The sequence below is a fragment of the Boleophthalmus pectinirostris genome, unplaced genomic scaffold (genome assembly GCF_026225935.1).
Source record: "Boleophthalmus pectinirostris isolate CB_2022bp ecotype Guang Dong unplaced genomic scaffold, ASM2622593v1 HiC_scaffold_7, whole genome shotgun sequence".
NCBI classification, from domain to species: Eukaryota; Metazoa; Chordata; class Actinopteri; order Gobiiformes; family Gobiidae; genus Boleophthalmus; species Boleophthalmus pectinirostris.
The window spans coordinates 8,502,893-8,530,035 of record NW_026571473.1 but is presented as its reverse complement, the minus strand read 5'-3'; the positions used below and the strand labels follow the sequence as shown (position 1 = coordinate 8,530,035).

The 27,143-nt window shown below is 38.1% G+C and overlaps 1 protein-coding gene across 1 annotated transcript in view; it reads right to left on the bottom strand.

Annotated features, from left to right (window-relative positions):
• Positions 1 to 251: 251 nt before the first annotated feature.
• The window catches only part of anos1b (anosmin 1b), a 108,800-nt gene continuing 81,908 nt past the window's right edge, over positions 252 to 27,143 (bottom strand). The window contains exons 10-17 of the mRNA XM_055164763.1: positions 13,892 to 14,030; positions 10,505 to 10,705; positions 8,232 to 8,326; positions 5,742 to 5,747; positions 5,607 to 5,703; positions 3,531 to 3,757; positions 2,741 to 2,884; positions 252 to 1,087 (exon numbers count right to left, since the gene is read on the bottom strand). Of these exons, the coding sequence (XP_055020738.1) occupies positions 2,744 to 2,884; positions 3,531 to 3,757; positions 5,607 to 5,703; positions 5,742 to 5,747; positions 8,232 to 8,326; positions 10,505 to 10,705; positions 13,892 to 14,030 (906 nt within the window). The 3' untranslated portion in view covers positions 252 to 1,087; positions 2,741 to 2,743. The remainder of the gene's footprint in view (positions 1,088 to 2,740; positions 2,885 to 3,530; positions 3,758 to 5,606; positions 5,704 to 5,741; positions 5,748 to 8,231; positions 8,327 to 10,504; positions 10,706 to 13,891; positions 14,031 to 27,143) is intronic.

Below are 27,143 nucleotides of genomic sequence, written 5' to 3'. Positions count from 1 at the left end.
AAAGTATTCAGATTACGTTACTCACTTTAAGTAATTTAATGGATTATGTTACAAACTACATTTTGGGGTATGTAATCTGTAATTTGTAGGGGAAAACATTTTAAAAGTCACCTTCCCAACACTGCCTAGACTTGTGCATGTGTGTTAAGTGTAACATCTAAATATAATTACTTCATGTATCCTTTTCTATACAGTGATAACAGATAAGACACAAAACAGTTTTTTTTTTTTTTTTAATTTCCCTTTAATTACAAAACAACATATCATAGAACAATAAATAAATCTACCAGTGAAACATTATTGGTTAAAGTACAAAAGAATAATAACTAAAAATTAAAGATTCAATGAAGGTTGTTCCGATCAGAACCACAGGTATATATCTCATTAATTGTCACATTTGTGTAACAGATTTAAACTAATGCATTTAATCTTGGACAAATGAAGAAATAAAAACAAACAAACAAAAAAAGCATTCTACACATGAGCTAGCTAAATTGGAAGTTATACCTATTATACATTTTGTACAAAGTCAGTGCTCAATTAGCCTATTATTTTCCTCCATTAGGCATGCATGTGTTTATACAGGAAACATTGGACTTAACTTTCTGGCATTTACAACAGATCTATAAACCTATATAATGACATTCTATTTTTGAACCAGTGAAAAAATAAAAATACATACATTTTCATTCAGTTTCATGTTAAAATGACACAAGCGTATTTACATTTAAACCAACCAGTATTCATGGTCTTAGTTTCTTGTTTATAGATGCCATTTTGAGTACTTTTTACTATTGGAAAGATATAATATTTTTTTGTTTTGAATTGTTAATCAACGGTGCTAAATTTTCACCACTCTAAAACTCATGGATAGATGTTTGTTGCGAATGTTAGGGTTGGGTTGGGTCCATGGAAATTGTGACGTTTGGAGTTGAGGAAATAACATTCAAAAGCATTAGAGTCAATGGAAAAAAACAACAACAATACAATCAAAAATCCTCTTCTCTTTTATGTAAGAAAATGAGCTTCACTTGGGTTTTGAAGGGGACAGTGATGCAGTAGACTTGGTCAGCTGAGGTCTTTAAATCTGCATGTGATAAACAACATATTGATTATTTTGGTTACACTTTATGATAATTACACCTTAATAAGCCTTAATAAAGCATGAAATAATATTAAAGAAGACTTATTGTGCATGTGTTTGCTTAATAGTTATAATCTATGACACCAGTTAATCATGATGTTATATTTTGTTCATTTTAAATCACAATATTCATCTCAAATGACTTCCACGTTAGAAAACTGTGGTGCCCGATGGGAGCTGACGTCACCGTAAATGTCATCACGATAAAGCTCTGCGATGGATAGCTGCAGATCACACTAGCGAGCACCGGATATTTTTTTATTTGTACCAAAAACAAATTCTGCTCATATCACAGATGAAGAAAATAAACTGGAGAATGAAGATAGTACAGAGCTGTGGGCGTGGGTCAGTGGCGGTGAAAACAGGGATTGATTGGATATATGGTGTCTTAAAAATAAGCGATAAAAGATTACTCAGACATGCACGGGGTGAGTAAATGTTGAGGAGAAAGATAACATGGTTAAAAACTCTAAAAAGTTGATTTTGCATAAAGTCTGCTTTAAGACGGATTCATGTTTAGTAACTAGTAGCAGGGTGAGGAGTAGAGGGGCACTATGAAATGTTTCTGGTGGAGAGCCTGCCACTTGCTTGTCTCCTTGGGAATGGTATTCCTTTGCCTGAAATAATCCACAATATGGCATTAAATGTATTTTGCATTCATTCAATTTCAGGGGCTTTTACTGCTGAAAAATATCTCAAATAAAATGTAATATAGTTTTAGACCCCGTCCACACTAGTATGTATTCAAGTCGTTTTCGCTGCAGATGCAGTGTTCGTCCACACTAATCCGACTGAAAACGGCTTCAGAGACGGAACGATCTTGTGCCACCAGCTCCCATGAATTCATTTGAGTACAGATCTGATCTGGCACTGTGTGGACGCCTGAAAACACTGATACACTGATGTAGGTCTATGCGCCACGAAGTAATTCACTGCCAAAACGCTCTAAACGGTCTATGTGCATGACCTGCAGACGTATAATGTCTGAAAAATTTAACATGAAGCATCTCCAACACGATGGAAGCACAGAACAAACTCACCATCAGCAGAACACCCCTCTGTCACAGAAAGAACATTTATATTCCACTGAGTCATTTCCTTCAGTCTGACAGAAGCTGAACCGCATCAGCACACAATAGCGAGCTGTTTTTTGAGCGCTTAGTTTATGCAAATTAGCCTTGTGGTTTTAAGTTTTGTTTCTGTAAAATGTAAACAAATATGCACAAAGCTGTGTGGATAGGAAAGGCTTGCGGACACAGAAACTACGTGTCTGGACGCAGATCACTTCCGATACGGTGATACGCGGATTCGTTTCAGTGTAAACGTAGTCTTAGTGTGAGTGGGGTCAGTTCTCCTGTAACATGGTCTAGTAGTTGTCTCTATGGTGATTGGTATGTTTAAGTGGACACTGTGGAGCATTCCAGGAAAAACAACATTGTATAGTGCACTTTTAACTAAGTGGTCACTAAGCCTAAGTTGATTTTAATAAACAATTTATTTGCTATGAATTAAGATATCATGCTTTATTAAAACTAATTAAGATGTAGACATTTTTGTATTATTTAGTTTTTATTTGACAGTGTAAAGATGTATTACCTATCAAAGTAAGGCTTGCATGGCTGGAGTGTGGATGGTTTTGGAGACTGCTGCGCCGGTACTGCCCCCTGCTGTTAACACCTGGAGTTGCAGTTGGTAGTCGCTGTCAGGTTGAAGTCTTGAGACCATTACTGATCTTTGAAACTATAAAAAACATATATTTATTAAAGCAAAATAGTAGGATTCTATGATGGTTTGATGTAGCAGCCTATTGAAGATGACCACCTGCCCCTGCATCCTAGATAATGTCCTACTTTTTACATTGGTGCTTCATTAATTACATTAAAAAGTCTAACTGAATTTAATTATGTAAAAACCAAGGTAAGATCCATATTCATTGCCTAAAGATTTGGGATTCTGGTCTGGAATATGTTTAGGTGTGTGTCAATTTCTTTCTTCCAATACATTACTGGGCAAATTTTAAATGATGAATACTGCAAAATGTAATTAAATGTCTTATTAACTGATATTAATTTACTATTGATTACATTTGTAAAATATTCTTATAAAAATTACTTTGTTTACTGTGTTTCCCATATAGTTTCAACTAAGCCTCGTGATGGCACAGATCGGTTTTATTTGCATGTTTGAATATTGTTTTGAATGTATATGTCATTTACTGCCTTTATTTTATTTTTTAAAACAACCTATTTAACAATATACTGACTTTATATGATCATGGTAGAAAAGTAAAATTTGTCAGTTTGTTTTAAGTGGTGCCAAAATATAACCCAGAAAGCCAAGTACATCAAAAAAAATCTTGTTGTTGTTAGTGGAGGACATGTCTTACCGGAGCGATCGTCTGCGTTTGGGAGATGAGTGCGTCTTCTCTGGATGTGGACGTGACCTGTGATTGTAGCGTCCACGTGAACTGAAAGCCCTCGACAGCAGAGGGCGCCAGACCGTGCTGGGACATCCTCCATCTGAACGTAGTGAGCAGGGTCCCGTTCACTTGTTGGAATTCAGCAGTGAGACGCTCAGGGCGCAGTACCACCTTTCTGACCGCCAGAGGGTGCTCTAACATAAGGAAAAGATAGTTTTAACATTCAACAAACTATTATGAACTATTCAATCTTAAAGACAATATTTTGGACACTTGTACATTAGGTTTCCAAACAGCGCTCTTACTCAATCTTAACCTGTCAATATAACCTGTAATTTATTATTTTCTTTTCAGTTTTCTCCATTGTTCATTGTTCTTAGACATTGCACATGGTTGTATGATGTGTTTGTTGGATTAAATCATATTTTCAACAAAACATGTGCGGTTCTTTTATTTCATAACTTTCAAATGTAAACTGCTTGAGTAATATTTCATTACAAACCCTGCTTTTTATTTTTTTATATTTGATTAATTTACTTCCCACTTCATCTCAAGGCATATATATTTTTAAAGTAACTGTACTCTTGAAGCTTAAAAGTTACTTTTCCCATCTCGAAAAATGTGTAATTTATTCCGGATCTAGTTCCAGTATAAACATTTACATTAGTCCATTCTTAAAGCTGCACTGTGGGGAACTTGAACTATATATTATTGCTTTGCCTGGAAAGTTCCACTATATTTTATTTAAGTTATCCATCTTGCATTCATTCAGTTACAAACTCTTTTTTTACTTGATTTATAAAGTCAGCGCAATTCCGTGGAACTTTAATCTCCAGGCAAAGGGATAACATTTGTGACAAGCAGTAAACTGGTCATTCTTCAGTAGAATATGTTGGACACTTGAACATTAGGTTTCCAAACCGAGCTCTTACTCAATCTTAATCAGTCTAACATGTAATTTATTTTTCAGTTTCCCCCATTGTTCATTTCTCTTAGAAGTTGCATTGTTGTATAATTTGTCTGTTGGATTACATCATATTTTTCAACAGAACATAAGATGTTTAAGACTACTTTCAACTTCAGCTTGAACAATATTGTTTTGAAATAACAGTAGTCTTGAAGCTTAAAGCCAGTTTTCCCATCTTTGGTCTATAAATTTGTAACTTAGTCTTGGGTCCAATTTCATGTCACTTTGTAGAATGTTGCACTGTATGGTATTAAACTTATCTATCCTGCATTCATTCAATTACTTACAGGCATATTTTGTACTTATACTTTAGTGTAAATACTAGGGGTGTGCAAAAATATTGAAATATCGATATATCGTATCGTTTAATGTGATAATACAGTATCGATATTGTGGACTGCTGTATCGATATATCTCCAAGAGTATTTTTTGGTACATTTTACTAAATTATTTTGTTACAGCTACAGTTTTGTTGCTTGTTTAGTGGAAGGAAACTCGTTTATGCGACACATTTGACATATTCACTGTTTGATGATTAAAATGTTTGCATTTCATATTAACTTTGCACAAGAAGTGGTTTAACAATGGATTTTAGTTTCACAGCCACGATTTACCCTTTATTTTTTATTGAACTGTATCAAATATTTGAAATATATCATATTAAATCCAAAATGCACTGTATCGAGATATGTATCGGATCGTGACCTATAATATCGAGGTATGTATTGTACTGGCAACTTCTTAATGATTCCCAGCCCTAGTAAATACATATATTATCCTAAAATTACACATTCTTACTGAGAGCGGGGTTGCTTTTCCACAGATCTGGTACCAGTAATTGGCCCTAGAGGTGCCAACTGTTTGTCTCCATAGACTTTAAGTTAATGCCATACGATGGAACTTTAGTCTCCAGGCAAAGTAATAACATTTCCACAGTGACAAGTTACATTACGCATTGTTAATTTAGCAGAACAACTGACTGATTTAATATTGCTATTACTAAGCCATTGTTAATAAGCCAATTCATTATAGAGTTACGCAGCCATTAACACTTCACACTGATGTAGTTTATTTACCTTCTGTGTTGCAGGCCAGACTCTTCCCTCCCCGGAGCCTGATGGAGGAGCAGCTCGGGGTCGTAACCCAGGCAACCGCCTCTGAAGCCGGGTCGGACTGCGTTAACCCGGCAAAAACAGCCCCATGGTGTGGTGTGTGCCCTGCAGAGAGAGAGGAGAAAGACTAAGTTAGGCTGGTGCTAAAACATAGAAGTTATGCCAGGTTTTCATGTTTTTCAAATTATTACTTAGTTTTACGTCAGATAAGTGTCAGTTTATGGGAAAAAGTTGATAAAAAAGCACAAAAATACAGGAAGTACTGATCACAGGCTCCCGAAAATGTGCTGTTTAAATCCATTTTGAATTTTTTTTCTTGAGTTTTCAGAAAATCTTAAAACTTTTTTGTCAGTGTTTGCGAATGTGTGCATTGTATCACCATGGTAACTATTATTAAAAATCATATTCATAACTACAACGGGTGTGTTTTTATTTTTTTTGACTGTTCTTTTTCTTGTTTATTTGTTATGCGCCACTTAGTCTTCAAAAAAGCGCCATGTAAGTTTAATTTATTACTAATATTGAACAATTTAGACACGCTTCGACCTTTGTTTACATGAAGGTTGCTAGGTAACAGTTATGGAATTACCTCTAGTCATGTTTTAGCGCAATGACTAGTCTAACCTGTCACACGCACTTTAAATAAGATCTATGACTCCACTTATTGAAACGTTCACTCCAAAATACATCATCTCGTCTTAAGTTTGAGCAGCGGTTGGCAGATTTGAGTTCTGGCCTATTCCAACGGTTAAGATAACGTAAGTGTTTAAAAAAGGCTTCAGTGTAAATCAGCCTCACTCATGTCCTATGACCTAAGCACGCTGTGATACTTATCAGCGCAGCGGATTTGAGATTGTTTCTGACGAAGGCCGAGCAGCGAAATGTCAACAGATCAGAACTCAAACGCTTTTACTCCACGCTTCACTACATCACATGATAAAGGTCATTTTGTGGGATTTGATTTTATGTTTTATGATGTAATTGTTATTTTTTTACAAAGTGGAAAATGCACAGTTATGAAAACAGGTCAGGTCCAAATCCAGATTTAGTTAGATCAGTTTGGATTTGAAGGAAAAACGTAGGAAGATTTTGTAGTTATTTAAAATATTGTTGGTCCATATGAGCCCTTTCAGTGTATCATTTATTGAGTTAAAGATGCACTACTTTTCTTGCTTGTTAACATGTAATCTTGTTTGCAGGAAATGTCTTAGTTGCAGATGTTACTTTTCATTAAAAACCTCAAGTGGAGTCTTGGGCTCAACAGATCTGAAGTCCAAAAGAACCAAGTGTCAAAGTTGAACCAAGGTCAAGTCTCAATTTCAGTGGTGCCAAGTAAACTGCCCTCAGATCAGTTAATTATGCTGACTAATCTCTTTGTCCTAAGCCTCAAGTCTAAGTTTTCAAGTCTTCAAGTCTCAATTCACAATATAAATAATTAAGGTTAGGCAAATATTAAAAAAGCAAATGTTTACATATTTTATACTGTGAATTTAATAAACCATTGTACAGCATGTGTAGTTAAAATAAATCTTCAAATTCATATTATTCTCAGAAATATAAATCAAATGTTGTTTTTTTCACAATCAACCACAAGGGGCTTCTCCATTTTTTTATTCATGTGAATTGCATTCTTTTAAATTAATCTAGAAACACTTAGTAGAACAAGTAGCATTTAATTTGGAAAAAAAAAAAAAATCCTAAACTAATCTTAAATCCAAACAATTGGGATTAAATAAAATTAAATAAATTAAAAGCCACAGCAGAGGTTCACAAATCCATCATAACTTCCCATTTATCATCGTCTCCTAACACTGAACAAAATGTCTTAAACAAGGGTCTAGGTCTGCAGATTCATTAAATAAAAAAATGGTAATAAATTGCAGAGGTTACAAACTAATCGACATGGGGTTTAATTCTATGTGAAAGCTGCAAACCCTGTAGTTAGACCTCAACAAACATGTTATGAAGTGTCCCTCTGTGTCATGTGCCCTTCCTGTTTGTCAGAGCCAGACCGGAACCAAGTTTCTGTCCGGACACTTTGCTCCACCTCGGAACCGGCCGTGGCCTGGAGGACCATGCGCAGGGCCTTGCTTGATAACAATCTGCTGTGCTACCATTGTTGCTGCTACCCTGAGACAGACCAACAGTTCATTGCTACACTCTCTGGACAGTTTCCATGTCGAGAAACACTGTTAGGACTTCACCACAAGTATACTTGATTGGATGAAACAGGGCGTGTGCGCCTTATAAACTATGGAGATTCTACCATTTTTTGGTTTTGCTGCGTGCTTCGAACAATGTGTGAAATGGGACTGAGGTAAGTGTGGAGAGTGAGGGAGAGAAAGAACAGGAAATGGGCAACACTGACTTAAATAACGTTTCAATAATTTTCTGTATCATTTTGAGCATCAAGTCTTTCCAAGTCAACGCTTCAAAGTCCAAGTCAAGTCCCAAGTCAGTGGTGTTCAAGGCCAAGTCGAGTCTTTGGTCATTTTCCCAAATCAAGTCTTAAGTCCTTAGATTGGTGACTTGAGTCCTGACTTTCAAGTCCCCACTTCTGCTAGTTGATGACATGTGAAGTGCATTTACCTTCACAGTAGCGGTCCTCTCCTCACTGGTGGCGTTGTGGGAGCAGGTATGTGGGAGCCAGCGCAGGATGTATGGGCCTTGGTGTCTCTGTTTGGCTGTAAGAGACAAAGAGAGGTCAGACTGTGTGCATACTTTCCACATGTACTCTGCTGTCATCTGAGGAAGAGTTATGGACCATGAAACATCTGAAAGCACCAGGATGAGGTCTGTTTTAGCCACACGCCTCACTGACAGGCCTGCTCTGCTCTGGCTCAGGCTGGGGTGTGGTGATGTGTGGTGCTGGGTCCTGGTCCCACGGCTCATTCAGATAGAGTTAGAGGAGCTAAGACGCCTGCCATGTAATAAGGAGGACAGAGGATTTGAAACTGTAATCTTTTAGTGCACAAGTAAATGTACACATATTATTATTATTTATACCACGGTCCGTGAGAATTCCACAGCCGTGCCTTACCCTGCATTCTATTGAATGTCGATAGTCAATAAATCCAAGTCAGTTCTTGCAACATCTGTTGTAAATACGCTCCTCTGGAACAGTTGGGGGAAATATGGATGGATGGAGAAAGTTTAATGTAACATCAGGTATCGCTAGCTCCTGCTGTTAGCTAACATTAGATGTCAGCGACTCAATTATGGCAGTTTGGCAGTTTGTGTCTACTGTCAAATGATGTGAAAGAAAGTCCGAAAGTCAGAACCCCGATTTGATTGGCCATTCCATTGCACATTCTCGAGGTAGAGTCCCGAGCACAACACAATGCAGCATTAATACCGCATAACGCAAAAGTGGTCCGGCAACATGACATCACCATAGCAACAGGTAAACCAATGATCAAGTGCTGTGAGGAGAATGGAGGGACTAGCTTCATTTAAAACATTAAAATAACTGATATTTGAGACATTTACTGACAGAGGAAAGCTGTTCACATTCACAGGGGAGACATTTCAATTTGTAGCAGTGGTATAAGCGCTTTAAACAATGAGGAGCCATACGTTATGCAGTTGTAACGCACTTCGTTGCGCGTCGTGATGTTCTATGACTCCACTGCAACTGATGTCATCAACTTTCCCTGGCGGTGCGATGCTAACTGTGGGCTCTGCTTTGTCTGAAGCTCTGTTACTGAAGTTAGACTCTAATCTGAGCTTTGTTTTAACACAGTCTGACCAGAAAGAGCTGATTTAGTTGGAAGTACAACACGTGAGATGATTTGTTTTTTGTCTCAGCTAAACTGGACCACGAAAGCTCATATTGATCACAAGCTCCTGAAAATGTGTTGTTTAAATCCATTTAGTTTTTTTTTTTCTTTTTTCTTGAGCTTTCAGACTATCTTAAAACTTATTTGACAGTGTTTGTAACTGAAATCTCTCAGTACACAAGTAAAAGTACACACAGTATGTAGGTTATGTATCTTTCTCGATTGTTTCATCTTGAACAAACAAGAATTAAACACAATGATTTAAATCTGACAACCTTTTGGCCGTCCGTGGAAGTTCAAAGCATTAGTTATGTTCTGTTTTAGTTGAAGCTGGTCCCTCCTAACAGTAGTTCATTTATTTATCCGTTGCTATGGTGATCATAAAGTTGTCAACGCTCTCATTTTCTCCAGACTCGACTTCTGTACTGGGTCAGAATGGAGCAGCTCTCACCGGTTTTAATCTATACAACACATCACATCACATTTAACTTCTTTTCACTGGCCACCTGTGCGTTTTAGAATTGATTTTAAGATTTTACTGATCACTTTTAAAGCCAAGTTACATCTCAGAACATTCCATACTTGGTTAGTATTGTAGCCGCAGCTGCCCTGGGGTACACTGACAGACATACACCACACTCATATTAGGCAAGGTGGGTTAAATGTTTTGCCTAAAAACACAACAAAAGGTTAGGTTTTGGGGTTTTTTTATACTAAAGCTGGCTTACCGAACTGGTGGCTGGAAAACACTACAGTAAGAATCACTGACCAAACACAATAACGTATCTATGGTGACGAGCGGTTGGCGTAATGTCAAGTAATTAACAATGCTTGTGTAAAAGTTACAAAAGAAGCCTGGCTGTACACACCCCAATCCCATTTAACAAGCAAATAGTGAAAGCGTTATCTTGAGTAACTTTGAAAAACACCAGGGCATGTACGAGTAGATGAGGCTCTTTTGAAAACTCATGGATAGTTCTGCTGATGCTTTGGTTTGTTTTCTGCCCCTGTTACAGTTAATTTTCCCAAATGTCAGAATGACTTATAGCTTCCATTGTGTTTGGGCTCCTTTGTTGCACTCACTGTGATAAGGCCACTTCCAGAAGACCTTGACTTGCAGCTGGTCGTCATGGTAATGAGGAGCCGCCACCTCCAGACGCAGCGCTCCGGCCGACGAAGGGTTAAAGGAGGAGTCCGAGTTGTGAGGACGAGAGGGGATGAGGTCAGAGGAGCCAGGAGAGGAAGAAGAGGAGGAAGATGGGAGCTCGTTGGAGAAGTCCTCTGCTACAATGAAGAAAGTACACATTTTTTAGATTAATAAACTATATATTTGTCAAATTTAAAATCCTGTATCAAATTTTCACCTTGTATTTAAAGATGCACTGCGTAAAATTTCTGTTTCTCTTCACGGAAATTTTATTGCATTGTCTAGAATGTTCCACAATTTAGATCTGTCACGAGGGAGACAAGCAGGTTACAGCACTACACTACATTACAGTTCAGATCTGTGGAGAAGCACCCTTATTCACAGAAGGAATTATGGTATTATTGAGCAATAGAAACACCTGTAATGAATAAACGTTAGATGTTTAATGTCAAACTATGGAACATTTCAGGCAAAGCAATAACATCTCCATGGAGACAAGTTGGTAGTAGACCCAGTACCACAATAATTGTGCAATACTAGCCTGATTCATAAGCTGGTTTCACTTTGTGGAAACCATCTGTCCTCAAAACATTAGGATTTGTTCGCTCGACGGTAGGCGGGTACATTTTTTAAATTGAACCAATCGCTGCTGTCTGGTCGTGACGTATGTAATGCACCAAATCCCCAAGGAAGAAGGACAATTACGTCTTTCCCCTTGATAAAATTCACCAACTAATTCTTTTTGTTCTGGCTTTAAATCCTTGATCTCGGGAATCGTTGCCAACACAGAATGTTTGTCTTCGTCTACATCCATCTCGACCACTTTGTTTACTCTTGTGCTGTAACACAAAAGGGACCCAGACAGACGCTTGAGTTTGACATCATGGCTTCACAGCTCTTCGCTGTTTGGCCGGTGCGTGGTCTACAACTTCCGGGGTTCTTGCAAACCGTCTAGTGTATTCTGATTCCTGACCTAGTTGCTGGAGAGAAATGAAATTGAGTGGAGTCACTAGGTGGCACCAGCCTGACTAGCACAATGCAGCTTTCAGCTAAATTTGTACAATAAAGATATATTGTACATATACATTAATACATAAGCCACACTTGAAGTCCACTGCTTAATGTGTGCATCTAACTAGAAAGCATTATATTGTCCCATAAACAGGAAGTGTGTGTTTGCATGCTAGCTGTTGGATTTACATCACAGCAAAGCTCTGCACTGGTCTCTGAGTTGTGACAGGAGCATATAAACTCTCCGCAGTGAGTAATTAGGACACTCAGAATGCATTTACACTGCATTATTCATTCTCTCCACTCTCAGCAGTGGTAAGCTGCAACTATAGCCTCAGCTGCCCTGGGACAAACTGATGGAAGCGAGGCTGCCAAGCTGTGCCATCAGCCCCTTTTTAAGGTAAAGATACAGTTTATTTGAGCCACTGTTCAATTCTACTGAGACAACATCTTGGAAATTCTGGTTCATACTGTATCTATCTGGAGGATTATTGTGTTGGTACTTGTTAGTTAGCAGTTGCAGTTTCTTTTGGTGGTAGTTTTTTCAGTATATTTGGTTCTACAGATTTATACTAACTGAGCATTCTTACTTGGTCCATAGAAGATGAAAATTTTAATACATACATTTTTTGCCCATAATGCTGCTCTATGAAAATTACAGGTTTACTGTATTTACTGAGCCCTGCAGTTATTAAATACACAATAGCAGACTTTATTTGGCCTGCATGCCCCTCATTAGTCTGCAGAAATGAGGGCCCAGAACATGCACAGAGCGAGTGATGAATAGTGAAATGTTCCATATAAAGTGTAAGTGTGGGGCTTGATAATTAAACTGCAGCTGCTGTAATTCTCAGAGGGCCCCCGATGGGTCACCTATAAATACCAGTGCTGCCTGGACTCCCATTAACACCAGCTCTTTCCACTGGAGTCACTTAAACACCGCAGCTGCAGCGCTCAAAATGCTGACTGTCCACAAACGCACCACTACTGCAGGAAAACTACAAGGAAATTATGAACAATGACGCATGGTTTTACATTTGACTCACTCTGCACTAGGTTGCTTTTTATAGCGATTAGGGTCATTAGGCAAAAGTTTTATTTCAGATGCCCTCCCATGATGCAACAAATCATATAGAGTGGCTGAACAAAAAATGTGCACAATAGGTAAGATTAGGCGACCAAGGTGACTAAGCGGACCAATCCTAGCTCAAGATTTGTAGATGGGGAAACAAAGTATGGCTTAATAGTCCAATGAGGTCCATTCGGTCTTCCAGTAAATTATGTTATTAGGTTCTTTTTTCAGATCAAGAGTTTTGTTTTGATACCTGTTTCCAGTTACCAGTTTCGACTGCTCACTAGTGGTCTTCCTCAGAGTGGTCACGTGATGTTGCTGTGTCATGTCCAATCAGCTGATTTATACAAAAGACCTCTCCATAAACTATAAACTATAGCTATGACTATAAACCAGGACGAGGGGGCTTTTTTACTCTCACACAAATGGGATACTGTCTTGAGGAAGTCACACTGCAGATGGCACTGTCATCCTGCCTCCACCGGTCAGAAGACAGCGCCAAAATCTGAATAAATCAGCTGACCAGACACATCACATCAACATCATGTGACCACTCTGAGGAAGACCGCTAGTGAGCAGTTGAAACTGTCAGGTATGAAAACAAAACTCTTGGTCTGAAAAAAGAACCTAATAACATAAAGTATGGCTTAATAGGCATATTTAATTGCTAAGGGAAAAAACAAAATGAACGAACTAGTGGATCAATACTGTATTTAAGCTGTTTCACGCAAAGTCATATATTTTTACAGAGAGAGGAAGCACAATTTTATGAAATGCAGTAATATTAATATTTGGTTTGTGGTTCAAAATAATTGTAAGATGCCAGAAAAAATGAGCTACAGTACAAACCATGTATTGTTAAAGCCCAATAAAAGGAGCCTCATAATGTTCTTAACTAAATAATATGAACTACTACTGGGACCAATTTGGGTGCTTAAATAAGTAATAGCAGCAATTGAAAGAATTGAAAGAATTACTGCTATTTCTTTTTTACTGTTCTATACTGTACACTGATTATAGAACATAACATATATCACTTAACACTTAAAACTGTAATATTTCTCTTTGACTGGATTGTTTGTTAGGAGATGAATGTTTGGGTTGCCAATTAATTCACTGGTAAAATATGGTTCAAACAAGACAAAAAGGTTGTGAGCCAGACTATTGCGTTGATTATGAGTGAGTTTTTTTTTTTTTTTTTTGAGCATTTCCAGACCACCACATACAACAGAGTGTTTACCTGTGTGAGCGATGGTAGTGAACACAGCATGCGCTTTGAGACTCTTCAGCCTCTTTTGACCCCAGTAGGCCACCGTCTGCACTGTCACGACATAAGCTGTGTCAGGCTGCAGTCCCTGGAGCCACATCTCACACTGCGCCTAAAAGCACAAACAAAAACAGTCATCGTTAGGGAGGGAGTTATCTTGACCTCTGTGACTCTTCTTCTTCTTCATTCTTTGGCTGATGTCGTCCGCAGGCTGCAGCTCCGGATAGTGTCACTGTCATGGTCCTGTACACGCAGGACTCACAGGAATTTGTAAAAACAGGGTGTGTTTAATATCAAGTTTATGATCAAGCTTATAAATTAGTTTTTTCCTTATGTTATGTTATGTTATATAATGTTATGTTATGTTATATGTTATATTATAATGTTGTTTCCTCGTCACAAACATACCTGGAGTTTTGTTTTGTTTCATTCACACGTTTAATACATATTTTAATGCAAATTTAGGGTGAGTTCTTCTCTCAAACTGAAAACACTTTGTTCCAGCTTGTGATGTGATGTGGTAATATAGTGTTTTTAAACTCCAGTCAATTGGATGATTTCAGCCCTGGAATTTCCAATCTCTCCTCAAGAACTTGTAAAAGTTAACTTAAAAACTAACTTGAAAACTACTGCTTCATGACATCACAACGTGGAGCAGAACATTTTGAGCTTACATGTACTAAAAGGTTACTCAAACATGTGTGAATGAAACAAAACAGAACTTCAGATACGTTTTTGATGATGTAGCAACATTCTAACACAGCTTAAACCTCACAAGGGTCAATTTTGCGTAATATAGGACCTTTCATTTAACTCTGTAACCATGTGAGTGATAGAGGAAGTTGAACCCCACCCTCTGAACAGTCTTTTATATTCTCCTGCATACACCTCTTACACAGTGGACCTGGTCTGCATTAGCCCCTGCATTGTATTTGATTGACATCTCATTAACAGGCTCTTAGCATATCCGCGCTGTCTGCCTGAGCTAGTCACAACAAAGAGATGCAACCAGGATAACGAATGTGCGTGTGCGTCCCTGTGTAAGTTATGCATCAGAATATAGGACAAAAACTGCAGTTAAAAGCTGTTTTTAGTGACCTATAGACAAAATGGGGTTGAAGTATTTCCATTATGGTTGGGATAGACAAAACACATGTCCCTGTACAGCTGCGTGTGTGCGTGACTGCGTCTGAGAGTTCGTCTATTTGCGAATCGTCCGGAGAAAAGCCTGGTTTTCTATTTCTGAAAAGATTGTCACCTCGCATTATGTGTAGGAAGCTGATGTATGTTTAAATAAGGCGACATCACAGGTTTTCCAAAGCTTTGAATGTCATTTTTACTGTACATTTTTGGGCTGTGTTGCAGACAGTAAGACCACACGACTACTGGGCTGACTAGAAATCAAGGGGAGTGACAAGATTCTCAGAAAGCAAAAACAGAATTTACATTTATAGTTTTTGTTTATATTGCTCCATGCTCGTTGTAACAAAGAGTCATACAGCAAACAGAACATTTGGTATAAAAGATGGCTGCCCAAAACATATTCAAATATGAATTAATACCATAGACTAGTTGTGTAACAGTACACAAAAATCACGGTTTGGTACGTACCTCGGTTTTGAGGTCACAGTTCGGCTCATTTTCAGTACAGTATGGGAACAAAATGCAAAACCATTTGCTTGTTGTTTATTTGTGTGTTTATTATACCAATTATTATTGTTTTAACAATATACAAACAAGAAAATTAAATAAATGCAAAGTGCTGCTTGGTAATGCTAATAAGTTAAATAAAATATTCTCAAATAAGCAACAAAGGTATGAAATATTATAAAAAATAAATTCCTTGTAAACAGTAAACAAAACTTTTTAAAAAGTAAAGAGCAGCACTAACAGTAACATTTGTTGCGGGCAAAAGATGAGAGTGAGGACTGCGGCACGATGACCGTAGTTTTCCTAGGATTCATGTGGCTTGGAGGAATGTAGTCAAGGTGGGGGGCAATTGTTGTCAATTGTTGCCACCCTAACTATAAAGCGCTGCGGGAAAACACTGCCACCACAATCACGGATGACTTCCCTTGTGAATATTAAAGAGCCAGGCCTTCCGTGTAGCTGCACATGTAGTGGTGGAATGTAAACACACACAATTTGCATGAATTCACTCACAGCCCTACACCAAACCGAACGTTCCGTACCAGTACCTGTACCCGTGTACTGTATAAAGAAGTAGACTAAGGAAGTATGATGTCAGTCATAGCGTTCGGCTCCAGTCAAATGATGCTCACCGAAGCTAGCAGTTATAGGGGCGAATTTGAAGTCGAGTTCCATATTAGAAATAGGAATTGATTTATGGACAATATAGAAAAATAAAAAAAATGAGGAACATGTAGAGTGGTTTAATATGAGTATTTTAAGACCAAAATGACTGCAGCAGTTACAACGAGAGGGGTGACGTTTTTTCAATACAAAGTCGATGGAGCCAGAAGTGCCTCCAATAACACTTCCTGTTTGGAACAAGGTGATGAGCAGGTTAGCTATGTCCATACACTCTATGATTAATACATATTAATAGATTTAATTAGAGATTCATCCCACTGTCTAAATTAAAAGTGCACTAAATAACTTTTTAGAGGTGCCATTGCTCTGCCTTGTTCCACAATATGGCATTGAACTGGTGGTATATATTACATCTATTCAGGAAAGTTTTATTGCTTAATTACTGAATACATTAAAGCATGCACTCTTATTGTGAGTGGATGGATCACCTCTCCACAACTCTGACCTTCACTTCAGCCTGGTGGAGTAACCTGATGTCTCTGCAATGACATACTGTGAAACATTCTACCTAAAGTAATCTCCATGGAGATAAACAGGTGATAAGCACTTCACAAGCAAAGTTAGAATAACACAATGAGGAAAAAAACATAACCAGAAAAACTGCGTAAATGAAATCTGAACTACTACTTGCACTAAGCACCTTTTTCACACACTAATCCAGTCACATGTTATTGTCCTGTGTGCTGCCCCCTGCCTGTCCTGTGATGACACTGTGGTGGTGAGTGCACACACAGCTGCAGAACATGGGGGTCTCATTTACATTCCACTGGACCCATCAAGCAAAGCAGAGACCAGAGAATGACTCCAACATATGAGCTGGAATCACACAGGTTACATTTCCTATCAAACTAAACACTGCGCACCAGGTTTTCATGTTTCTCGAGTTGGTGGGATAGTACCTGTAGTCAATATTTATCATAGTTTTACAGTTAAGTGTCAGTTTGTGGAAAAAGTAGAGATAGAAAAGTACAAAAATTGCAGGAAGTAGCGGTTCCCAAGTGAGCATGGCAACTTTACACCGAAAAACTGTTTCCCCTCTCTGCAATGAGCCTCGTAAATGGACATAGGTAATGTACCAGCCACCGCATTCCAGATAGGAATTTTGCATGCAGCTCTTCCGGCTCCTACTGACCCTGGCTCCCACTGACTTACATTTAAATATTGTGGCCCCTGTCTCTATCAGTGCTGCTGTGAGCCTCGTCAATTTGGTCATACATTTTTCCGATTAACCCACTCTACAGGATCCTGGGGTTTTTTTGTTTGCTGTTTTCTCTGTCAAAACAAAATCCTATTCATAATATAGAGCAGGGGTCACCAGACATTTTTCTCTGGGGGTCACATAATCATTTCTGGCTGTGATGGGAGCTGTATAATAGAACTGTATGATCCTAATGACGTAACATATTATATTCTGCCACACTTTCTTGACATATCAGACAAACTGCACAGTCCTTACACTGAACAAAAAAATTATCAGTTGTCATATAATTATTTATATATAAATACTTAATATAAATATCATTTTTTAATAAAAATCTACAAAATACAAGATGCAGATGTGTTATTATTTGCCAAAAACTAATAAAAAAAAATAGACCATGACAACTTTGAATGATTGTCTCATAGGACCAGTTCAAGTGGTGGGGACAGAAGGGCTGGGGGGACGGTCAACAGGGAGTAGAGGGCAGGAGTCAGCCCGTGGGTCTTAGTTTGATGACCCCTGATATAGAGCCTGGCTCCAAATTCACCCCAGTAACCACTTTATTTGACTGGAGCCGAACTCTACGGAAGGCGTCACACTCACTTAGTCCACTTCCTTATACAGTTTATGGTCCTGCAAAAAGTAAAACCATAAACTTCTCCAAGATTTTAAAAAGGTTAGTGCTAGACAGAGACGGAAGTGATACCATTGCTCTGGTTGCTACAGTAATATGTTGGCATCAGTTGCTATGAACAGGCATAAAATGTTTTATTTTATGGAGTATTTTGAGATAAGGTGACTCGTTTGTTTTTGAAACTTACGTCTGCTAACACGTTAACTACACAAACATTTTCCTAACTTAACCCATGTTTCTAATCTCAACATAATCTTGTTCCTAAATTTAACCAAACCCAAACCTTCACCATTTCCTAAACCTGAACCTTAACCAAAGCCCATTTCCTGTCCCTCCTGACCCCACACTCTATCATTAACTAGAAGAAACTCAGCAAGGTTTTCATCAAATCTTCAACTAAATATTTTTAGTGTTTTAGTGAAATGAGTCTAACCTGTCATATGCACTTTAAACTGCACTGGGAGTTAAAATGGCCGTTGCAGAGTGAGTTTAGACAAGTCCCGAGTGTATTATCTTGATTGAAGTTAGACTGGTCTTGTCTAAGAGTCTATTTAAGGAGATTATGGGCACTTTGGAGCGGAGCACAGTGCTTTGAACACGTTACATCATCATTATACTTCATTATAATCGTATCCACAAACACTCACTTTGGAAATGCACTTTCAACATCACTACAAAAAGAGCAGTGTGGATTTAATATGCTCTAGGTCAGATTAAAGGAGGTACGGTCCTGATCCTGCACGTGAGATGAAGAAAGTCATGTTATAGATTTTCTTTATGTTTGTGTTAATGTGATTGGAGGTTCATAGCAATATTTTTGTCAGAATGCCCCAAGGCAGCCGTGGCTACAGAGGAAAAAAGACAAAAATTCAGTCACACTTCATTATAATCTTAGTTAACTTTAATAAAGCATGAAGAAAGAGTTAATTAATGGGTTTTTGTTGACATTGTATTGCATTTTTAGTGTGAGTGGGTTCACTTCTCCACAGATCTGACATGAAACTCAGCCCTAATGCCATACTGTGGAACATTCCAATCAACATCTCCATGGAGAGAGACTGCAAACCTTTAATTAAGTAGAGACTAAAGCTGGGCGTACACTGTGCCATATTTTTGATCATTTCACTCAGCCCCAGCTTAAACTATAATTCCAAATCGCAGGGTTTAAAAGTTCACAGCTCACGATTCATGTCCTCACACTATATGAACTACTTCAACATTGTGAAACACTCATGAGAGGCGAACGGATTTCAAACAGGTTTGATCTTCTTGCGACCTACAATTGTCGATCAGGAGCTGGTGGTGAGGTATTAATCAGTTCTTATTACCCCATGTTTACTACACGAAGCACGAGACACGATTAAACCAAAAGTCAGCCGATCCCAAAAACAGTCACATAAGTAAAAAATCGTCTCAAAAAGGGCCAAAAAAAAAAAATCACACAGTGTACACCCGGCTTTAACCTGAATCATTTTTAATTAAGGTTAAAAAGTGGTACCAAAAATCGAACAAGGGAGGGTGAAGTAGCTAAAAAATAAGTAAGTAGTAATTATACCATTACTTCATAGAAAAAGTATAAAGTAATGACCAAATTACTGAAGTGAGAATAAAAATGTATTTGGGAAAATAAGAGTAACTGTCTGGACATCTGATTTATGATTTGAAAGTAATGTAGTTTATCTTTTGTTTCTTTCACACACGTCTGAGTAATCCTTCATTATAAGTTTGTCTCTATCTCCAAAGCTCAAAATGCTCTGTTCCACTTTGTGATGTCATGAAGAGGTAGTTTTAAAGGTAACAGTACTTTTCAAATAGTAGAGATTGGCAATTCCAGGGCTGAAATGATCCAAATGATTCTAGAGAAGGTGTGTAGAGTTTAAAAACACAGTGGAGCACTTCCTGTATTACCACATGACATCACAAGGAGAAACAGAGTGTTTTCAGTTTGCGAGAAGAACACAGTCTAAATATGCAGGGTTTTGTGTTAAACGTGTGAATGAAACAAAACACAACTCCAGGTCTGTTTGTGACAAGGAAACCTCATTTACACGGTTTCGTTGAGGTGTCCCCAAGTGTCCTGCGATTGCCCCCGCGAGTTCATGACCCTAAATAAGGATACTTAATAGTTATTCTCTCCTCCTCCCTCCTCACAGAGTCCAATACCTGACATGTCTTACACAATCTGACAGCTCTCCTCCACCGAGACCCATTATCCCCACACCACATCTGTGCTCTGTCAGTCACTGAGAACAGCCAGGCTTTGTCAAACCAGCTAACAACATTAAATCCAGGCAGATAATACTGTCTTTTCCCAAACAATATCTCACTTTGACGTTCCCAAAAAGACGGACAAAGAAGGAGACAGTGCCAAAGTCTGTGTGATTGAGATCAGATAGTAATAAAATAGGTTTAATACAATTCCATTAAACAGCCTATAGACCACATCTGTATGGATAGTGTTGACTTAAGATACTCATCGCTGTCTTAAAAGCTTTAGTGTGTGACTGTTAAAGGGCTCATGTTACACTATGCTCTGATCTGTGGTATAATGTTGTTTCCTCATCAAAAACATACCTGGACTTGTGTTTTGTTTAATTCACACATGTTCAGCGCACAAAGTCTGCATATTTAGGTTCCTCTCTCAAAGAGAAAACACAACAGAAAAGTGCTCTGTGTCTATAAACTCCATACTCCTTCCCTAGAATCATTTGCATAATTTCAGTCCCGGAATTGCCAATCTCTACTGAGCCAAAGTCAAAAGGTAGCTGATAACTTGAAAACTACAACTTCATGACATTACAAGGTGGAACAGAGCATTTTGAGCTTTGGAGATGTAGACAGACTAATAATAAAGGATTACTCAAACATGTGTGAATGAAACACAACTCCACTCTAATGTGATGAGAAAAGGGCAAAAAGTTTTATCACCATATTTGCACCAATCACATAAAAATACAGTCTTCTAATTTTCATTTATAGCATTTTTTATTGCATACCAATGTTGTATTAGGCTATAACTATTTAAACGTGTTCTAGGTAACATTTTTGGTGGAGGAGAGTCTGCCACCTGCTTTTAACCATGGAGATCTCTCTATCTCTAAGGAGACAAGAAAGTTTCATTTCAGTTCTGGGCAGAGGCAAGCAAGCTCACAGTAATGGTATACACTCCCAGTATTGTTTTTTAAATGTCATACAGCAGAACATTTCAGGCAAAACAACACTGGGACAAGCAGGTGGCAGACTTTGCACTAGAAAACTTACATAGATGGAGTTAATATGATTAACTGAGATTCTGGAGTTGGACCAGGCCCCCCCCCCAGCCATCACATTTATGCACCATCCATAAATATCTTTATCGTATTCCACTGTTATGGCATGGTCCTTGCTAGTGAATGCATCTTTTAAAACATGATGTCTAATAATGTGTCCTTGCAATGACAAACTTAGGGGGTTTCAATCAGATCGTTGTGGTGAAGAGGAGCTGAGTTGAAAGTGAAAGTTCTCAATTTACCAGTCAATCTTCATTCCTCCCCTCACCTATGATCATGAACTCTGGGTAATGACTGAAAGGATGAGATTGTGGATACAAGCGCTCAAAATGAGTTTCCTCTGCAGGGTGGCTGGGTGCTCCCTTAGAGATAGGGTGAGGAGCTGAGTCACACGGGAGGAGCTCGGAGTAGAGCCGCTGCTCCTCCACATCAAGAGAAGCAGCTGAGGTGGCTCAAGCATCTGTTCCAGATGCCTCCTGGGAGTCTCCCTCTGGAGGTGTTCATGTTCCACTGGGAGGAGGGCCCGAGGAAGACCCATGACACACTGGAGGGACTATGGCTCTCGAGTGGTCTGGGAACGCCTCGGGATCCCTCCCGGAGGAGCTGAAGGAAGTGTCTGGGGTAAAGGAAGTCTGGGAGTCCCTTCTAAGACTGCTGCCCCCATGACCCAACCCATAAATGGAAGAAAATGGATGGATGTAATAATAAACTTTAACTGCATTCGTTTATAAGTTTGAAGGTGATTTTACATGGTGCACTGATGGTTACTGTTACATTACCTGGTGATGGTAACCCTTTCTTATTAGTCTGTCTACATCTCCAAAGCTCAAAATGCTCTATTCCACCTTGTGATGCCATGTAGAGGTAGTTTTCAAGTTAACATCTACCTTTGACCTTTTGTTTTGTTTTGCAATTCCAGGCCTGAAATCATCCAAATGATTCTAGTGAAAGTGTATGCAGCTTAAAAACCAAGTGAAGCTCTTCCTGACATCATCACACTGTGGAACAGAGCATTATCTGTTTGAGAGAAGAACACAGCCTCAGTATGCAGGGTGTATGTGTGAGAACATGTGAGAATGAAACAAAACATGCTGTAACTCCAGGTATGTTTGTGATGAGGAAACAACATTAAAACATAGAACAGAACACAGCGTAATACGGGCCCTTTAAAGGACAATTACTTTAACCAAATCTAGTTACAGCTGTTACATAATTTGGTATGTGCGGCATTTTTATCGACCACAGCTGGTATAGTCGCGTAGCCAGCTCCGCTCACATGCTATTTAAAGGCTTACCTAATGAGGCATGTGTGATGGCATTTTGATTGGATAATTGAATTAACAGTGATCTTTAGCTTTGATCTGTAATGACAAACCCAGTACCCTCTCTGTTTCAAAACGACGGCGCTATTATGGTCCATGAGGTATTGTGCAAAGTTGTCATACAAGAATGTAATTACAAATGCACTATAAACGGGAATGTCTTTGATTAGCTGGGTTTGGTTCAAGTATTTTTATGGCTCATGGGGGTGCAATCGAATTTAATCAGGTCAGATCTTTTGTCATTGTGTTGAATATAAGTCACTGTTGCAACTGTATTTCACAATAATTAATAATAAATAATAAGGTGACATTTGTGAACGAGACGGCTCTTTTCGAACGGTTCCTTAGTGAGAATGATTGGAGCTGGATCTCAGTTTTGAAACAAGACAAATCTTCAGCTCTTTTTTCTTTTTCTTTCTAGTTTTCATGCATTTTTACACTTTGTAAAAAATCTAAAAATAAATAATGATAATACTGTTTATAACGCTTTTCAGGACACTCAAAGCTGCTTTACATGACAAAAGATAATGAAAGGAAATTGTGGTGGTGAAAATAATATTGAATTAATAAGAAAGAGAAAGAAAGAAAGAAAGAAAGGGAAAGAAAGAAAGCAAGGGAAAATGAAATTATAAATAGGCCAAAATATAAATATAAGGGGGCATAGCTGTATGGTTATGCCGCACTGTCACATTACTTTTATTTTTATTTAAGTAAATGTGTGTGTGTGTGTGTGTGTGTTTAGGGGGAAGGGGTAATTTAGGGGAGGGGAGATTTGTTATTTTATATATATATTTATTATATATATATTATTATATTATATTTTCTATATAGTTTTTGTGTCTTGTTTTCATGTTTATTATTGTATTTTTTTATGTTATATTCAATCACATAATCACAAGTTCTAGTATTTTTATACTGATTAACCATGAACCAACACAACGTAGTAGTAGTAGTAGTAGTAGTAGTAGTAGTAGTAGTAGTAGTAGTAGTAGTAGTAGTAGTGTAGTAGTAGTAGTAGTAGTAGTAGTAGTAGTAGTAGTAGTAGTAGTAGCAGTAGTAGTAGTAGTAGTAGTAGTAGTAAGTAGTAGTAGTAGTAGTAGTAGTAGTAGTAGTAGTAGTAGTAGATGAGAAAAGGGCAAAAGTATTATCACCTTATTTGCACCAATTACATTAGTTTGTTGTTAAATGGCTTCTGTCATATAAATAAAAAAAATATATAAGTATAATATAAAAACAGACAGTCTATTGAACAGCTGTTTCTTTATAGCAAGCTTTTATATTGTTAGTTGCAACCCATTTCTAGCAAAGGTACCATCATTTTCGGACTAAAAGGCGCACTTAAAATCCTTTAATTTTCTCAAAAATCAACAGTGCGCTTTACGTATTAATTCTGGTCATGCTGAATCTGTGGCAAAAGGAGAAATTCAATTTGTCAACTGGACAAAAGTTTATTTGGTCGAAATACATTTGGCAGCTCATCCAAGCTGCTTCTACAGTCCTGGTAAGATGCTGGTGGACACTGCCTTATATCTGCCTGCAGGGAGGAGCTAACTACACTGAAACTTCTCTGAAACTAACACACCTACCGGTTTATAGTTTCTGTTAGTTAGGCCTATTGAACTGCACTGAGTGTGGGGTCATATTAGGATAATCATTCAGGGCCATAATAGATGCTTTCACACCTCAGGCCTCTGGACCTGACCTGGCTATCTCTATTGTTCTCTTGTAGGTTTGAGGATGGAGTTGTTAAGAGGAGACAGACTCAGACTCCATTGTGATTGCAAATTCTCACCTGTACAATACACTGAGGTCACTTTTCATTCTTGTCCATCTGCTGCACTGTACAACACCAAAGTCAAAGCCAGTTGCTCTACATAATAGTCTGCTACTTGCACAGTGCTGTAGTACATTCACGCCCTTTATGTATTTGAACTCTATTCACAGTTTTTCAATATTACATAAGTTAGATAGAAGTTTTTCTCTAAGTTCTTTCTCTTAATTTATTACATATTCTAATCTCTTGTTGCTCTTGGACATTGTTTTACAAAACTGAAATTCCCCAGTGTGGGACAAGTAAAGGTTCTCTTATCAGTTAGCCTCATAGCATAACTGCCTAAGTCATTTTTCAAGTTTTTCGGGAAGATACAAAAAAATAACAAACAAATAAAATACAAAAATAAGATGACTGGGGCAGATTGTGTTTATTTGGCTGTAATTTGTTTCTCATATCTAGGTGCATTAGGGTCCGTTACATCCTTGTCTCCATAAAGATGTTGCTGCTTTGTCCAAAACGCTCCACGGTATTGCATTAAACATATCTATCTCCATGGAGACAAAAAATTGAAAGAAAAAAATCTGATGACACACCCAGAAAGGTTACGCAACGCACCTTTACGGCTTTCTTATGAACATTTTTAACCTGGTCACAGTGCTGGACTCAACACCCCGCACCCGATATTACGACTCCACAACTTTAGCGTGACTCGAGAAAAACGCAGTATAAAAGATGAAAGCCCTTACATATCTCCTGGACATTGTTTTGCAAAACTGAAATTCCCCAGTGTGGGACAAGTAAAGGCTCTCTTATCAGCTCGCCTCATAGCATAACAGCCTGAGTCATTTTTCAAGGTTTTCGGGAGAATACAAAAATACAAAAATAAGATGACTGGGGCAGTTTGTGTTTATTTAGCTATAATTTTTTTTCTCACTGGACAAGGATAGATGCAGTTATACTTACAGATACAGCAGGCTCTGGAGAGTACAAAAAAGTCAGTTTGGCAAAAATGTAATAAAAATGTTATGAGACTGGCGTTATCTTAAGTATTCTAAACTTATCTCATTGGCTCCAGTCTGTATGTGTGAGGAATATTTGCCTATAACTGATTTCACATTAAAGGGCCCGTACTACACTATATAATCTTCTTTCCTCATCAAAAACATACCTGGAGTTGTGTTTTGTTTCATTCCCACACGTTTAACACACAAACTCTGCATATTTAAGCTCAGTTCTTCTCTCAAACTGAAAAGGCTCTGTTCATCCTAGTGATTTACTGTGTTTTTAAACTCCATACACCATTCACTAAAATCATTTGGACAATATCAACCCTGGAATTGCTTATCTCTTCTGAACTAAAGGTAAAAGGTAGCTGTTAACTTGAAAACTCCCACTTCATCATCACATCACAAGGTTTTTGGAACAGAGCATTTTGAGCTTTGAGGATTACTCCAACATGTGTGAATGAAACAAAACACAACTCCAGGTACACTACCAGCCAAAAGTTTTAAAACATCCAAATTTTTCCAGTTATTTATTGAAAATGAAGTCGTGCAAGTCCAATGAAGAGCTTGAAATGGTACAAAGGAAAGAACTGAACAGCTAGAGGTTAAAAAAAAAGATAAAAGATACAAAACACAAGTCCAAGCTCTGCCAAAACTACCTCAGGAAAAAAGAACAAGATGGTGAGTTTGAAAACATGGAGTGTCCAGCACAGTCTCCAGACTTTAAACCCCATCGAGCTGGTTTGGGATGAACTGGACAGAAGAGTGAAAGCCAAGCAACCTACAAGTGTCACACATTTACGGAAACTTCCGCAACAGACCTGGGAAGAACTTTCTGAAGAATATTTAATTTCTATTGTAGAAAGAACGAGCCACGAGTGTGTTCAGCTGTTATATCTGCCAAACATGAACACTTTCATGAATCAAAAGTTTAGAATACGTTTTGGTCAACAGTAAACAGTAAAAAACTGGAAAATGTGCGGTGTTCTAAAGCTTTTGACCAGTAGTGTATGTTTTTGATGAGGTAACATCATTCTAACATGACTTAAAGTTCATAAGAGTTAATCTTGTGTAATATAGGACCTTTAACAATTCTGTAATATTTTTTCACAGGTGCTATTACTTACTTCTCTTTAAGATTTTATGATCCATCTGTTCATGTGCGGTACAGAGGATAGATTGTGAAGCCCCATATGCAGTTTGTATGTGTAAGTTTATGAGGCATTGTATTGGAGCCCTGTAGAGTCCTGTTAAAACACCAGGTGAGTCATGAGCAGGTGGGCTTCAGGTTTACAGGTGTGTTAAAGGTCTGGCAGGTGCAGTGGGCGGGTGCTGTGGAGCCCTGTTAACGGAGACTTAAGTGGTGGTCAGCAACTAAAGATGTTTTATGACAAAGTTCCACAATGAGACAATTGGCAGACACTCAGAATTAGGGCCATGCAAGCTGATAGTTGTTGATATTAAAGACATGTGTAGGTCCAGGAGTCAGAAGTAAACATAGTAGCAGGTCTTGATGATTTTAGTTGGCAAAATTTTAACTCAGCAGAGCAAATCCTCAATGACAGGGTTACTTAGTGAGCCTATGATCAGATCTAGGCAATTCAAGGCATTTCATTTGGCTGTTTTGGGGTGGTGATATTTGTAAATTGTATTCAGTTCAAATTTGCACTGAAAGTAGTTGGAAGGG